The sequence below is a fragment of the Phalaenopsis equestris genome, unplaced genomic scaffold (assembly GCF_001263595.1).
Source record: "Phalaenopsis equestris unplaced genomic scaffold, ASM126359v1 Scaffold000665, whole genome shotgun sequence".
Taxonomy (NCBI): domain Eukaryota; kingdom Viridiplantae; phylum Streptophyta; class Magnoliopsida; order Asparagales; family Orchidaceae; genus Phalaenopsis; species Phalaenopsis equestris.
In genome coordinates this window covers 56,950-73,001 of record NW_018165105.1, presented here as the reverse complement: position 1 = coordinate 73,001, position 16,052 = coordinate 56,950, and the positions used below count along the sequence as shown (strand labels likewise).

Sequence of the window (16,052 nt, the reverse complement as noted above, 5' to 3'; positions counted from 1 at the left end):
TCAATTCTTATGTATTTATAGTCCTAACATTTAACTTTTATTTTTACATGTACACCACCTTATCTATGTGTTCAAAATGTGCATTTTACTCTTTATAAATTAAAATGTTAATACTTGATGTGATATGAAAGATTTGGGCGGTATAAATGTAAATAGTAAAATTTTAAGTCCCCGATATGTAAATAAATTGGAATTATGTAGCGTATGAATTTATGCCCGAATGCGATGGAACAACTAATGATACACTTTTGCAACTCTTCGTCAACGCCACGGACTCCAATTTGGAAGAATGTGAATAGAAATAAAACTATACATATTTTATTTTGAACTGACGCATAGAAATTTATGAAATAAAAATATAAATAAATAGAGAATTTTTATTAGCAGGAAAATATTATTCTAAAATTTAGTAATCTGCCTCAAATAATTATATAAATGTCATAATGTCACAATGTGATATATATATATATATATATATATATATATAGGGGTGTAAACGCAAAGAGCGTGTGTGTGTTCGTGTTCGATTCGTTGGAAATTTAGTTTGTTTGAAATAAGCACGTGTTTGTAATTGTTCGTGAAGTCACTGTTCGTGTTTTAAACGAACGAACCGACACGAGCTATTCGCGAACAATGAGCCAGTTTGACATCCCTAATAGTAATATATATAAATAATATATTATATTAATTATATGACTTATATTATATAAATATATAAAATCTATATTAGTATATTACTAATATAGTATATTAATATATTATTATTATTAATTTATTATATATTATAATTTATAAAAATTATTTTGTTAAATATCATAAATTTTTTATGTATAATAATTTTATATTTCTAACAATAACGATTCGAACACGAACGAACGCATCACTGTTTGTATTTGATTCGCTTAACTAACCAAACGAATAAAATTTGTTCACGTTCATCTCGTTTACTTATCGAACGAATCGAACACGAACTGTTCGCGAACAATATATATAATATAGGTGTTAGATATGTAAATATATAAGAATTGAGTGGTACGTATGTAAATCTTCATTGACTTTTAACGTAACTTTTGTACCAAGTTTTTATTTTTATTCAGACTTTGGCATTTTTTGTAAAAATCATTATAACAGTATAATGCATGATCATGACATTTCCAATTGTTTACATTTATTTGTTTATTTGAGGAGATATATCTAGTTGGTACCATAGCTGGTTTGATTGGCAAAACAAATTAGTTGTTTAAAGACATTAAATCAAGCTTACATCATGTTTGTGCATTGAAAATAAAATATTAATATAAAATATACTAAAAATATATTAAAAATCAAATATATTATATTTAAATGATTAAAATGCTTAAAAATAATAATTTATATTTTGTATAAAGTGATTTTTTATTATTTATCTCTCATTTAATTTATCATTTTTATAATAATACTATTTTTAATTGATATTGTTTTCTGACTTTCATGATAAGCAAATTGGCTTGTGAGCCAGTTCGAACTCGAGCTTGTACTCGTTAAAAAATAAGTCAAGCCGAGGACGACTCGGGCTCCGCCCGATTTGTTTACACCATTAAGAGTAGTTGTCAAAATTGCTGCAATTTTTTTTTTTTCTTTTTAAATTCAGCCTTCAACAAATCTAATTTCAACACACAAATTCGCACACTCATGAATAAAAATGCGAGTTTTAGAAATACCATTTATTTTCATTTTTCATAAATTAAAAATCTTAAATACGCTTTTAAAATGAACTGCCGAATAAAATCAAATTCTTGCCTACAGTTCTCCCTTAAAAAAGATGATACGATGGATCAACCAAACAGTTAAACCTAATGGTATAATGCTTATTTCATTTGGTTTGGATGGCTGCATAAGCCAAGCTTAATTGGTTCAAACCAAATGTAAATAAAAAATCTTTAAATTCATTCATGTATAACAAAAATATGTCAAACCAAATCCCTCCGATGAACGACCCAGTATGGATGACCAACCCACCCTTGACGATCTAATTGCATGGACGACCGGTCCATATCAGACAACCGAACCAACCTGGAAGACTGACCCGGCCTGTTTGACCAACCCATTTCAACCAAACGAATTGACTCTATTAACCCAAAGTCAAATAAGTTTAGCTGGCAGAACCAGAATGCAGTCAGACGATAAGTCCCCATAAATATAAAATACTAAAAATATTGTCCTAGTACGATCCCATTTAAATATAGGCAAAAATGCAATATCATCATTTTGTATCCTCTTCCTTTTAAATAGAACAATTATTTTATAGATAAAAAAGAATTGACACAATCGATTACAATAGAATATTGTTCGTTAATTTTCATTCATCTCTTCGCCTTGCTCTCTCTCTCTCTTTACACTTTAATTGACACGACTGGTTACCCTTTTGCTTCTGTGAATATCACAATGTCATCGAACTATAGTCCAACTCAGGATCTGTTTGGGGCAGCTGCAGCTTATTAAATAATCTGCTGATAAGATAATTAAAAATAATATGCTGATAAGCTAGGCGTGGTACCCATTATAAATTTTTATTTTTTTGGAAAAGTCAGACTGCAGTCAGAAAGCTGTCACCGCACCTAGACATGTGTGGTGTGAAAACACTGTTTTCAGCATTTTGAAAACGCATAAGCTGCCAAAATGCAATTTACCCAAACAGGTCAGGTGCGTTTTCAAAACGCCACGACACCAAATAAGCTGCCCCAAACGAACCCCTATCTAGTCGACATGAACACATACATGAAAGCATATGGCCAAGCCAAATTCAATTTATGACATGCATGACTCTTTAAGTTTAATCATAACCCAAAATCAAACCTTCGATCCAAACATAATGATTTTCTCACAATATAGGAAAAAAATAGGTCAGTACTAACATGCCACCATTTTTTAAGACCATCATCAGAAAACTACATATGCCCAAGATATAAAGACAAAATTTAAAAATAATAATAATAATAATTTACCAAAAATAATTGATCTGTTCAAACCGCTTATGGTAAAGAGATTATTTTAAACGGGAGGAAGAATTGATGAGAACTACAAAATAGAACTGTATTAAATGCAAAGAACAAAATAGAAAGCAGTCATGTACAGAGAAAATTACTTGTCAAAGGATATTATTATATGCTGGCAGCTCTTGAAGGAAGCTCTGGCTCCACCTCAGATTCTCCCTCAAGCTGCTCGAGCGATTTCTGAAACAAGATAACATGAGATTTGGAGTAATGAGGGTTAAGGATGTAATTAGCATGAACGATCAGTGAAGAGTTGAGAAAGATGGAACGAATTACAAACATACCACCCAATTCCTATGTATTTACATATCTAAACACACCTGAACTTAATGTTTAACATCTATACCATTTAAAAATTTTTGTATCACATCAAAAAAACCATCAGTTCAACTTTTAAACAGTGAAATACACATTTTCAGGCATATGCAAGGTGGCATGCATGTAAAAATTAAAGTTTGGGGGTTAGGTACGTAAATACATAAAAATTGAGTGGTAATGTATGTAAATCTTCAGCTTTATAAAGATGGAATCTTAAAGCATGGTTATAGGGGTTAGGTACGTAAATACATAAAAATTGGGTGGTAATGTATGTAAATCTTCCTTAAGATGAGTAGAAGCAGCTTTATAAAGATGGAATCTTAAAGCATGGTTATAAATTGGGGATTAATTCTAAAGAAATTCCTGGTGGAGTTCTCATATGTCAATTTTTAGAAGCTCGAGAATGAATCAGCATGAGATTGAGATTTGTTATTGAAAATAAGAAACAAAATGGGGTAAGAAAAACCATACCTTTGAAAGGGATTTGTTCCTGCAAGTGCTTAAATATTGATGCAAAACAATCTGGCTATAATTTTGATTTTTACATCTAAAATATGCCTTGAATAATCCTGTTCTTGCAAATACATAAATTTCAAAGAAAACATAACCTATATGGTGTTCCTTCAGACAATTCACATTGAAATTCCATGAGGAATAGCAAACAATTTGTAGCTTTTATAAGATTTAAACATTAAAAAATGCCTTGCCAAGAAAACTACTAGTGCTGCTGGAGTAGATTGGTCCATAGTCACAAGTCAGCGCCTATTATAGAATGTGGTACAGAAAAAATCCCTATTAAAATATTGAGGCATTTACATACATACCACCCAATCTTATGTATTTACACATCTTACGCCTAAACTTTGCTTTTTGACATTTATAACATCTATATCTTTCGTAATAACATAAAAAATATCACCATTTTAACTTTTAAAAAGTGAAATACACCTTATTTTCATAGATAGCTAAGGTGGTATGTATGTAAAAATTGAAGTTAGGTGTTAAATATATAAATAAATAAGAATTGAGTAGCATGTATGTGAGTGGCATGCATGTATTTAACTTCTAAAAAGTGAAATCTACCATATTTTCATAGATAGGTAAGGTGGTATGTATGTAAAAATTGAAGTTTAGCTCTTAGATATATAAATACAAGAATTGAGTGGCATGCATGTATTTAACTTTTAAAAAGTGAAATACACCTATACATAAGAATTGAGTGGCATGTGTGTAAATTGTCACACCCCCAACCCCCCAAAAAAAAACGAATATATTATTTTCCCAGGAACTAGCTGCAAAAATTCTACCAAATGAGTTGATGAATTAAAGAAAAAAATTAACCAAAGGTCAGGGAAAATTCTGTCCGTGTCAAAATTTAAGATTCATAAGTGTAAAAGGAATTACATTAGCTGAAACTGTGAACATTAAAGAAATAAGGAAACATTAAATTTTTTATCATTCTCACAAGACAAAATAACTAATCAGGCAAAAATGTTAAAGTTACATAGCAGTAACATTATCCATGAATACAGAGTGGAAATGGAATCAAAAGCATAATAAACACCAAATTTCACTGCTGTCAACATTAACAACAGGCATGACTTTGAAGCAAATGAATGATGTAGGTTACCAGCACATACCATTGACTGTTCGCTATTTTGTTGAGAAAGGAAGCGCTCGAGTGCTTCTTCACCATACAAAATTTTAGCTTCACATCCATGCGAGTTTGAAGATCCAACAGATTCCTCATCAACGACCACAGCATCTATTTGCTCTTTCCCAGTTCTTACATCAGGAATCTAAAAAAAATAAAAAATAATTTTCACCAGACCAGAAAAATTTTGATGATTTCATAAATGATTAAAAGACAAATTTATATAAAAAAAAAAGCATATTCTTGATAAGAGAGTGTCATTTAATTCGATAACATTTCACAGGCAATGAGGCAAACTATTGTATATGGTATTGGCTATTTCTTGGATCATGCTCAAGACTTCACGTCTCATAAAGAACATTACATTACTTCAAAAGCTAATTGTGGGCTAGCCATATAAGACTTCTGCAAATTCAATGAAAATAGGGCATTGGAACATCTCCAAGACAATCACTTTTACTTTGAAAAGTAAACATTTGTTCGGAATAATTGATAGAGGACAATCGATACAATGCAAACAAAATGCAAAGAGAATTTGTATTTTTTTTGGTAGATAGCACTCCATCCATCGAGGTCTACGGCAGTGCACACTTAAAGCCCTAGTAGATTGCATTCAGGAACCCTCATAGACATGCTCTCCACATATGGTGCACTCAATGTTGATGAAGGGATAGATGAGCAGACGCTTAAAAGGGATAAAAACGGAGAGGGAAGGCATCAGAGTGACCTAAAGAAAGTATTTGGTGATCTTCATATTTTTTCTTTCGTCAAGTCAGTGCAAACTAAATCCAACCCTAATCTCCTAAAATTGATACTATAATCCAACCTAAAAATAATAGTTGACTATTTTGTTAGGCTCACTAACCCTTGGCATGCCATCATAGAGCTTTCATTATTAGCGGATCACATAACCAAGTCTCACAGAGATACTACTATAGATGTGCATGTTAAAATTGTTTCCTCATCTTGATTGCTCTGTAGAACCTCTTGCCACTCCATTTTAGATCTCTTTACCAAGACTTTAGGTCCATTTGGGGCCATTTCTTTTGCACGGCGCTGCCCTAAACCGCGAAAAAAAAAATTTTCTCGTTTGGATGCCGCGCTCTCGGCCGCCCGCCACTAAATTAGGCGAAACGCGGATCGTGGGATCGACCCCGTAGCCATGTGTTATGATCTGATAATGTCTCCATTGCCCCCGCGCTCCCCAGCGTCTCCCGAAGCCTCTTCTGCCCTAGCTTCTGGCGAAGCTGAACCCGCGCAGAGCCGAACGTATCCCAGGAGCCCTTCAATTTCTTCGGTCTCATACATGGGGTCCATGTCGGCGACTGCTCGGCATCGCCGGAGCTCAAGCCGGAAATCCCTCACATCCCCCCTTTTCAGCAGAAAGAGGTGCGGTTTCCTTCCTCCTCCATCCGTTCAAGATGGCTTCAATATTCGACTCTGGTTCTTATTCATTGTGTCGGTTTATTTCTACGTCTTGTTATTTGAGTGGTGGTTAATGAAAGCAGAGAAGGATTGTGGATTACAATGGGAGGAGGCTTACTGTTGGCGGATTCACTCAAAGGTAAATCGAACCTTTATTTATTTCTTGTTCATTCTCCATGGGATGGTTTTTAGGTTTCCATCACTTCAAAAGATTTTGATTACTGTACTGCTTCAAACAACTATTTCAGGCTGGTTTTTTATTAATGGAATTAATAGAAAACTTGATGATTAATGGTTATGTTTAGTTTTGAAGGAATTGTATGGGATGTAAATCGATTTAATTTCTCTATTTTAGGCTGGTTTTTTATTATAACATCCACAATTTCAACTATCAAGTAGATAAGAAATTTCATGTTCTTTATACCAGAAAGGGAAAGAAATTAGAAGAAAATTTATAGTAACTCTCCCATCTTTACTAGGTTTCAAGTAAGATGAGCCAAATGTAATTTTTATAACTTTTATTGTCTAGTTGTATTCATTTTTTTCTTTAGAATTTCTTTTTAAATGCCCTTAATTTACTCAATTCATTATCTAATTAATATAATTGGCATTTTATAAAAAAATGCCTTGAAAGAACTCAATTAAAATAAAAAAAAAACGTGAATTAGCATACCTTAACCAATCTTAATCTCTTTAATTAAATATAATAACTTCTTCTGAAGTGATGCTATTATGGTTTAACTATTATGTCGGATTATTAACCTAAGGATTATTACTTCTTGATTTATTCAGAGTTCTAAAATGATGAATAGGAAGTGTAAATTGCATACCAAAATATGATTTACATGTCAATGAAACCTGAAATTAATATGGCAGCTATTAGTTATATATTCTATGGGTAATCATAAGATAAGAGTTTATCTGTTATCTTATTGAGTATTGAATGAAATCTAATTTCATCAAAATAATTGGTAGTATGTTTTCTTTATGATACACCTATTAGTTGTAGAATCATTCAATTTCGGGCGGCTATTAGTTATATATTCTACGGGTAATCATAAGATAAGAGTTTAATGAAGTCTAATTTCATCAAAATAATTGGTAGTATGTTTTCTTTATGATACACCTATTAGTTGTAGAATCATTCAATTTCAAAAAACATTTCGGTCTTCCCAGATTATTAGTGATAAAACACTTTGTAAGTAGACTTTTGCCTCACAAATGTCATCAAGATCACTTCCAAAGAGCAAGATATCATCAACATAAATAAGATGCATGACAAACCCTGAGGTACTTTGTCTAATGAAGATAAAATCATCTATGGTTCAATAGTGATAGCCAATCTCAATAAGGACATTACAAAATTTTATCAATCCACACTACTGGACTTTGTTTGAGGCATAAATAATTTTATTGAGTTGCATGATTCTTCCGATGAGAAGCACACCAGAAGATTGTTTCATATAAACAACCAGCAGAAATCAACATAAAGGAATACATTACTCACATTCATCTGTAGGATTTTGATCTAGATGATCGCCATAAAGACTAGAACTTATTCAGAGTTGAGCCTAACTGCGGAGATGATATCATATTAGTCTATCTCAAAGACCTAGGCGAATCCTTTAGAAACCAAACAAGCATCGAGTTAATCTATGGAACCATCAGGATGAAATTTTACTTGTAAAACCATTGGTAGGCAATTGATTTAACCCCATAAGGGGTAGAAGATAACAAATCCCGAGGGGGAGAAGATAACAAATTCCGAGTTAGGCACCTGGTATAGCACCCATCACAAGGTCCATAGTTTCTTCCTAAAGAGGATTTTGCAATGCTTCCTAATATGGTTTAGCAAAGCAATAGTATGAAAAGAAAATATTATCAAAAATCATATAAGAGTGAGTAGAATGAGCAAGTATTAATAAATGGAAACTAAGGAATTCATTGACAAGTGGATACTCATTGAATTTGATGATGTGGATTATGGTGTTCCCATAGAAGAAAGTCAAAATCATCGAGAGTAAATGTTTAATGGGTAAACGTAAAATGAGAATCTTATAAAGGCAAAAAAATAAAAATAAAAAAAAATAAAAAATAAAAAAAGAGGTGAAGTTTATAAAATCATACTTCTAAAGTCTATAGCAAGGAGGATGACCCTATCATCAATGCTAATGATATGAAGTAATGGTAGAAAAGAAAGTGAGTATCAAAAGATAAGCAATGAGGAATAAATGTTGCCAGCTTCAACACCAACATAAATGATCTTCCTCTAGCTAAGACCCAGAGAAACCCAATAAGAAGAATAAAAGGTTGTTAAAATAATTATGAGTTTTAATAAGGCAGTGAATAGATGTAAACATACATGAAAAATGTGGTACATTGAAAGCCTTTGAAAGAGAGATTTATAGAGATGAAGGATGCCGATTCTAGAAACAAAGTGGGAAATCATTAATGATAAGCAGTATAAAAGGAATGTGAAGAGATAAAAATAAGTGGTCATTACTTGTCATATAAATTATAAAATAAGATACATGAATACAAAATCCGAGACATATCATTAGAAATAACTACAATAGCTCCAAAGAAGGAGAAAACATGAGAGAAGGTGGCAAATTTTGTGATCGTTGAATAGACAATGATAACTTTTTGAAAATACTAAGTGATTTAAGAAGGCACCATGAGTTGAAAGTAAAGTTGAACCGAATGTAAAAGCATGCCGAGTAGTGAAAATATAATAGAATTTTAAGGGAAAAAGTGAGGCTGCAATGACGACAGAAAAAATTTTGCAGGCACAACCACGGCCACTATAGTTTCTACAACCTGAACCATGATTGCTCTCAAATACAACAATCACTTAAGCTAAGTGATTGAAAGTTCAAAATTAAAGAATCAACGATAGAAAGTATCAAAGAAAGAGTAGTCACAATAGTAGGTATCGAAGAGAAAGCCATTAATAAAAATTGCACACCTTGCAAGAAAAGATGAAAATGAAGACAAATTTAGCAACTAGAAACTCTTTATTTTGCTTTTGCCAAATAGTCGGATCGATTGTGAAGTTGTGGGTATTGGAAAACCTTATTCCATTAGTCATGTAATGTGTTGTGGTATTCCTAGATCTACATAACACCATATTGGAGAGAGGAGAGGTACAAGGACTGCAACCACAATAAATTTTACTCTCTAAACGTAAATAGAGAGAAGAATGTCCCAAGTTTTTGTAACTAAATCCTAAAACATGGCAGCAGAAGCATTAAACATTTTAAGTCCCCGATCATAGATTTTCAAGTGTTGAAGAGCTCCATTGGTAGAGAACTTACAAGTTCGCAAAAAATTAACTGTTCCTTTATAGGTATAAACTGTTCAACTATTACTTGGTCTCACATTTCTTTGTTTTCTTGCAAATCTATTAACCATTACATGGTCCTAGCCTAGGAAGAAGCTCCACAAAAAGCAAGATTGAGTGTCCACCTCCTGCCCTATTTGCTATTTAGCATATGTAAATGAGAACTAAAGCAATAATTGAGTATCTGCATGCTTAAAAATATTAACCAGACACACTACCTGCCACAATATAACTCACACAATTTACTCTTTTACATATCATAAGATATTTTATAGCTTCCTTATTACTTTGCATCTTTCTTTGAACGATGTACATAGTATTGCAATAAGGGCAAAAATAAGAAATAGATAATATCTATTGAACTATTGAAAAAAAAGTAAAAAAATAATAATAACAATAACTAAGCAAACCATAAGATGATGTCTTGTGCACATAAAGAACCGCATGAAACTAAAACAAATTTGGCAAAGGTAACTCCTAGGGTATACTTCCACATCAAGCTGGCAAACAAAAAATTTTGGGTCTAGCAATCACAAAATAAAATTTATCTATCACTGGGGCAAGTTTTGGGACACTGAAGGAACCAATTATACTTCCACATGTGAGTTAAGATGCATTTCCTCAACAAAATAACCTCGTAAGAAATAAGCAAGGCATTTGAGTTTACCAAAGAGGATCATGATAGAAATACTAATAACAAGCATAACCACCCATATGAAAGCAACAAACGAAGAAGATTATTCTGACAAACCACAAACACAACGCAATAGTCTTTATGAAGACGGTGACATATGAAAAGATATTATTGAATAGTACCCTCCATAATAAAATTATTATAAAAATAATATGAGCCCTAGACCACAAAAAGATGCCAATTTGGTGCTATCAAATATAGCTATGGTTGAAACTCTTGCTTTCAATAGAAAAGCATAATCTAAGTGCCTTTTGAAATCGGCTTTCTGAGATGGACTTATTTGCTAGTATTGCACAAGTAGTCTCCAGTGCATTTCATTAAAATTAGTTAAAAGTAGTAGGATTGGCCAAAAGGTTTTGCTAAGAGCATAAAACAAATTAGATCGCAAGGAAAACTATCTAATACCAATTAGAACTTAATGAAACATTGGCTCCAACAAAAATACATCACAACTTGTTATAATGGAAAGCTGATTGAGCAGTTGATGAACGTCAAACAATTTAATAAAATTATAATTGAATATTTGAATAAATTTGAGGACCTCGTGGCTCATTGCGGTCTCCATAAGAAGGCTTGTGAAATTATGTCAAGCTTTATTGATAAACTAAAGCTTGAGCTACAAATAGAAGTCAATTTGTATGTTCCATAATGGTAGAAGATGCACAACATAATACCTTGAAAATTGATCGATATTAATATTACCCTTCAAATAAGAATGCTAGCAATCTAGCACAACAAGAGTGGATCCTCAAAACTCAATAATAATCAAATTGAATGTTAAAAATTTCCACAATCTTAGATATAATCAAAGCTGTTGCATGATCTAAGTAAACCATTAGACTAGCAACTCGAATAATAAAATCATTCATAGAAGTCACCAAAAGGGATTATATGTCACACAATGCACTCAAAAGACACTTCTGATTCAACAAGATCATGGATTTCTATTCTTTAGATGATGAAGCCATTGAACACATGAAAGACAATGAGCCCATCACTAAAGATGCCGAAGAGAATCATACCAAGGGAGCTATTGTAGTAAGATACATGCTTGCAACCCAAGTTGCACGAGAAGATTGGAGAAACACAAATAATTTTTCATACTTGTGCTACTTCCAATATATAAGATGTAAGCGCATAACTGAGGGTGCTATCACTAAGAATGAAGTATCCAAAACTGCATTATTAAGGTTCAAAACATACTCTTGAATTGCACCATAAATCCTTCATTATAGCCTAGAAGAATAAAACCTCAATACTAGTAACTGAAATATGTCTATTTTCATTTGATTAGAAAGTTATAAACAAAAGACATGATAGCAAATATTCAGGGGCGGAGCCAAAAATTTTATTTGGTTGGGGTATAAACTACTTATTTAATAATACCCCTAACACCGTCCAACCAAGCTTGAGATGAGCATTGGGGATTTCAAATTTAAAGAGTTTTTAGTGAAAAATGATAAATATATGTTAAATTATAAAAAATGTGCTAATAAAAATAAATATATGCTAGATAAAATACATAAAATTATATTAGTTATAATTTTTTCTCTTCGAGTTTTTATATGTCGAAACTATTTTATTTTTAAATCACTTATTTAAAACGTTGACTAAAAATGTGGGGAGTATGTTTAAAACAAGTATAATAGATTACAAATATAATATTTTTTGAATTAAAACTTTACCAAATCAAAAACAAGTGAAAAAATATCTTACCTCTAATTCTAATCCTAATCTCCACTATTGCAGGTGCTTGATTCCTAGTTTAAGAATTGAAATAGATAGGAATTAGGTGGCATGTATGCAAATGCACATATTGTGAAACTTTTGTTTATTGTTTAATCTTTAGTACCACATAGGGAAGGATCGAAGTTTTTTTTTTCTTTTGTATAGTTAAGAAGCATAGGTGACCTTGGAAAGTGTGTAGAGCACGTGGGCTTGCAAGCATAAAGAATGTAATTGTTCAGTAGTTCTAAATATTAAGACTATTTTCTGATTTGAAAAAAATTAATTGAATTTTTAATGTCCAATCAATAACTATTCATGTATAACATAAAGCTTGAACCTATGACAGGGTGACATGTTAACCTTAATATAATGGGTCAGTTGCTGTGGGGTTAATCGGTCGGTTGCAGTGAGGATTGGAACTGAACTTGAACGTTAGATAGTGAGATGAGAAATGTAATTTAATAAAGTGGCGGTTGGAGCTAAACTTGAACCTTAGCATAATAGGCTAGTCGCAATGGGGGCACAGGCACCCAGAGTCTGCACTGTAGCTCAGCCCAAGCATATATCCTCCTTACTATGGTTATACAAACAAAATGTAATAACTAAATAATAATAATAATATAAAAAAACAATGAAAGATTTTGAAACAATAACGTCTGTTAGAAGACAAAGGAGAACAATAGAGTTCATTCCGAGAATGCCATCCGTGCAAATGCGCAGTTGAGGAGCCAATAGAGTGAATGAGATCAAACAAGAGGGGGAAGAAACTCAAACAGGAAGTTGCAAGTTTCAAAAAGAGATGATTGACAGACATATAGTATCATTTGAATGAGAGGTCGAGCATTGAGTGCAAGAGAGAGACGACATTGTGCGTGATAGAAGCGATGTATGTGGCATGTACTGAAGGAAAGACAAGCACAAAAAACAAAACTAGTGGAGGATCGAACGCTCCAACAAGCCTAGTGAGCCACGTATGAGAGAGGAAGGCGATGTCTCCTATGCATGTTCAAATGTGATTGATGAAGCCACAAGCGAGACCAATATAAGAAATCAAAGATCGAAGAACATTTAATTAGTAAGATTAGAAGATCGGAATAATTGATTTCACACAAACAATAAAAAGAAAGAAATGGGAAGTTAGGATTTTATTTCTTATGTTAAGAGACGATTATTTTAAATGAAAAGTTTATTAAGTATTAATCTTATATTTATTTGCAATTAATATTAGGAATTGACAGTTGAGAAATATGCGATATTGAAATTTTTTTAATTTACATGAGAAAGAAAGAGAGCAATCGAGCTAATTCTTTTAATTTGTAACTCTTTTGTTTTATATTAACATTCAAACATAAGAAAATATGTAATTTAAGATCTTGTTTAAAGAACAATGGTGGATTGGTGGAGATGCTTTTGAGAGATTTAAGTAATTGAATACACGCACACGCGCGCGAGCGCACACACAAAGTATGTATATATGTATGTATCTATATATGTGCATACATACATACATACATATATATGTGTGTGTGTGCTATATATGTGCATACATACATACATACATATATATATGTGTGTGTGAAACACGATGCATCGTCCCGCACTGCTAGGGTTTACTCTTCCCGTCGTGACTCCAAACACGATGCATCGTCTCGCACTGCTAGGGTTTACTCTTCCCGTCGTGACTCCATGGCGCATGGCGATGCGGGCAGCCGCAGCAGTTCGAAGACTCCTGCTCGAAGAAGGGGGGGGGATCGCGTCGCCGTGTCCCAATCTCTCGCTCGATCGCTTCGTTTCGCTCCTCGCTACTGTTCCCCACGATCCTTCCAGTGACGTATCGCGTCATTTTCTGGATCATCTGCGGCAGAACTGTAACTTGCAATCCTTCCAGTGATGTGTCGTGATTCTTCCAGTGACATGCTGCTTGATCCTTGCTCTGTGGATCCAGCAAAAGCTCCGGTTAACGACTGAAACCCAGGAGCTTGCCGCTGTTCAACTGCTCCCTTCCATGGCTACTGCTCCTTCTCAACCACTGACTTCTACAGTTTTAAACCTTGGGAAGACATCTTTTGTTGATATGGTTGGCACTATGAGATCAAATCAGGTTTTCCCTCAGGTTTATCATGAATCATTCGAAAGCCAGGAGGACTGCAACCTTATCAAGAAGACGGGTAGGAAGAGTGGCAAACTGGCTTTATTCTTCTCTATTGTTGAAGTTTCCAACCTGGTTAACAAGTTCAAATTCATCCTCATTAGGAAGTTTCAATCGGGACATCTCAAAATGGAAATCGTTCGAAAGGTTTTTGAAGATCTCAAACTATTGGGACTTTGGAAGGTTGGCCTCTTTGATGGGAGACATATGGTGATACAATTATCTAAAGTGGAAGACTACGCCAAAATATTTTCCAAAAAGTTTATGACAATAGAGGGAAAATATATGAAACTGCTTAAATGGTCTCCCGAATTTGACCCTAGTCAAGGATCACCTATAGTTCCAATTTGGTTTAAACTACCTAGCCTAAAGTTGCACTAATTCAACCACCAAGTCCTCTACTCTATTGGAGCTGCACTAGAGAGACCTATGAAATTGGATGCACCCACCTTCAAGGGGAGACTTATGAAATTAGATGCACCCACCTTCAATCTAACTAGACCTTCGGTTGCAAGAATTCTTGTTGAAAGGGATTTCACCCTCTCTGATGAGGGCGAAATATGGTTTGGTACTTCTTACAACGGGTATTGGCTGTAAACTGTTTGGGCACACTCCTGTCAAATGTTTCAGGCTTCACCCACATTTGAGATCGGCAGGGCTTGACAATATCATCAATGTGGGGGAAAATATGCCAGACACTACACTATGAATCTTCCAGAAATGTTGAATGAGAATTTGACTCATAAGGCTACTCCTCATCAACCAGACCAGCAGTTTCCGCCTACTGTTGTTGAGGCAGCTCTTCCTCAGATTGCAAATTCTACGAATTTTGTTGTAGCAGATGTTAGCCGAAGTATCTTGGAACCACCTATTGCGAGAGAAGAGGATACTCAAGTTATGGAGGAGTGTCAGGATCAAGGTGTGCTGCAAGCTGAGTCAAATCAGCAATTTACCTCCATTGAAGATCTATTTATTGTTCACACGGGACTACCTCTGACAGATGATTGACAGGTTTACAAATCTAGGAAGAAAAAGAAGAAAGGAATGTCAGATCCCAATAAATCTCAGGATGACTATATCATTGTTTCGGGTGGAAGCCCACATCTCAGTATGTTACTAAACTCCCTCCCTAGATCCAAAGGAAAGGGAAGTGGTATACCCACCAACTACACCCACCATGATTAGGAGTTGTTTCTTTTTGTTTTATTTTTTGGGGAATACGTTTGTAATCCATGTGAGTGAGCTCTTTGTACCCACTCACTAAAACATTTATATCCTCTCTTTTTTTATCAATGAATTTTGCCTTTAATATATATATATATATATATGTCTGTGTGTGTGTACATGCATCCATCTATCTATGTACATACATATGTATGTACATACATAGAGGGATGAATGTACACACACAGACATACATATATATAGAGAGAGAGAGAGAGATAGAGAGGATATATGTATGTATATATGTATGTATGTACATACGTATGTATGTATGTATATTTTCTTTTAAAAAAGGAATGGCCTGAGGCTATTATACGAGTCTCGGTCATCCACAATGCGTCTAACGATTCGAGTACCACTCCTTCCACTGGAGAGAATCGACTAGACCAGAGGGGACTTACAACTGACAAGGAGATGTCCGACCAACTTATATATATGTGTGTGTGTGTGTGTGTGTGTGTGTGTGTGTGTGTGTGTGTGTGTGT

General features: G+C 33.8%; 1 protein-coding gene across 2 annotated transcripts in view; it reads right to left on the bottom strand.

Moving 5' to 3' along the window:
* Positions 1-2,987: 2,987 nt before the first annotated feature.
* Positions 2,988-16,052, bottom strand: part of LOC110030142 (CLP protease regulatory subunit CLPX1, mitochondrial) — a 53,296-nt gene continuing 40,231 nt past the window's right edge. For both annotated transcript variants that reach the window (XM_020732724.1, XM_020732725.1), the window contains 2 exons: positions 4,991-5,149; positions 2,988-3,212 (listed from right to left, as the gene is read on the bottom strand). In XM_020732724.1, coding sequence (XP_020588383.1) covers positions 3,141-3,212; positions 4,991-5,149 — 231 coding nt within the window. In that variant the 3' untranslated portion in view covers positions 2,988-3,140. The remainder of the gene's footprint in view (positions 3,213-4,990; positions 5,150-16,052) is intronic.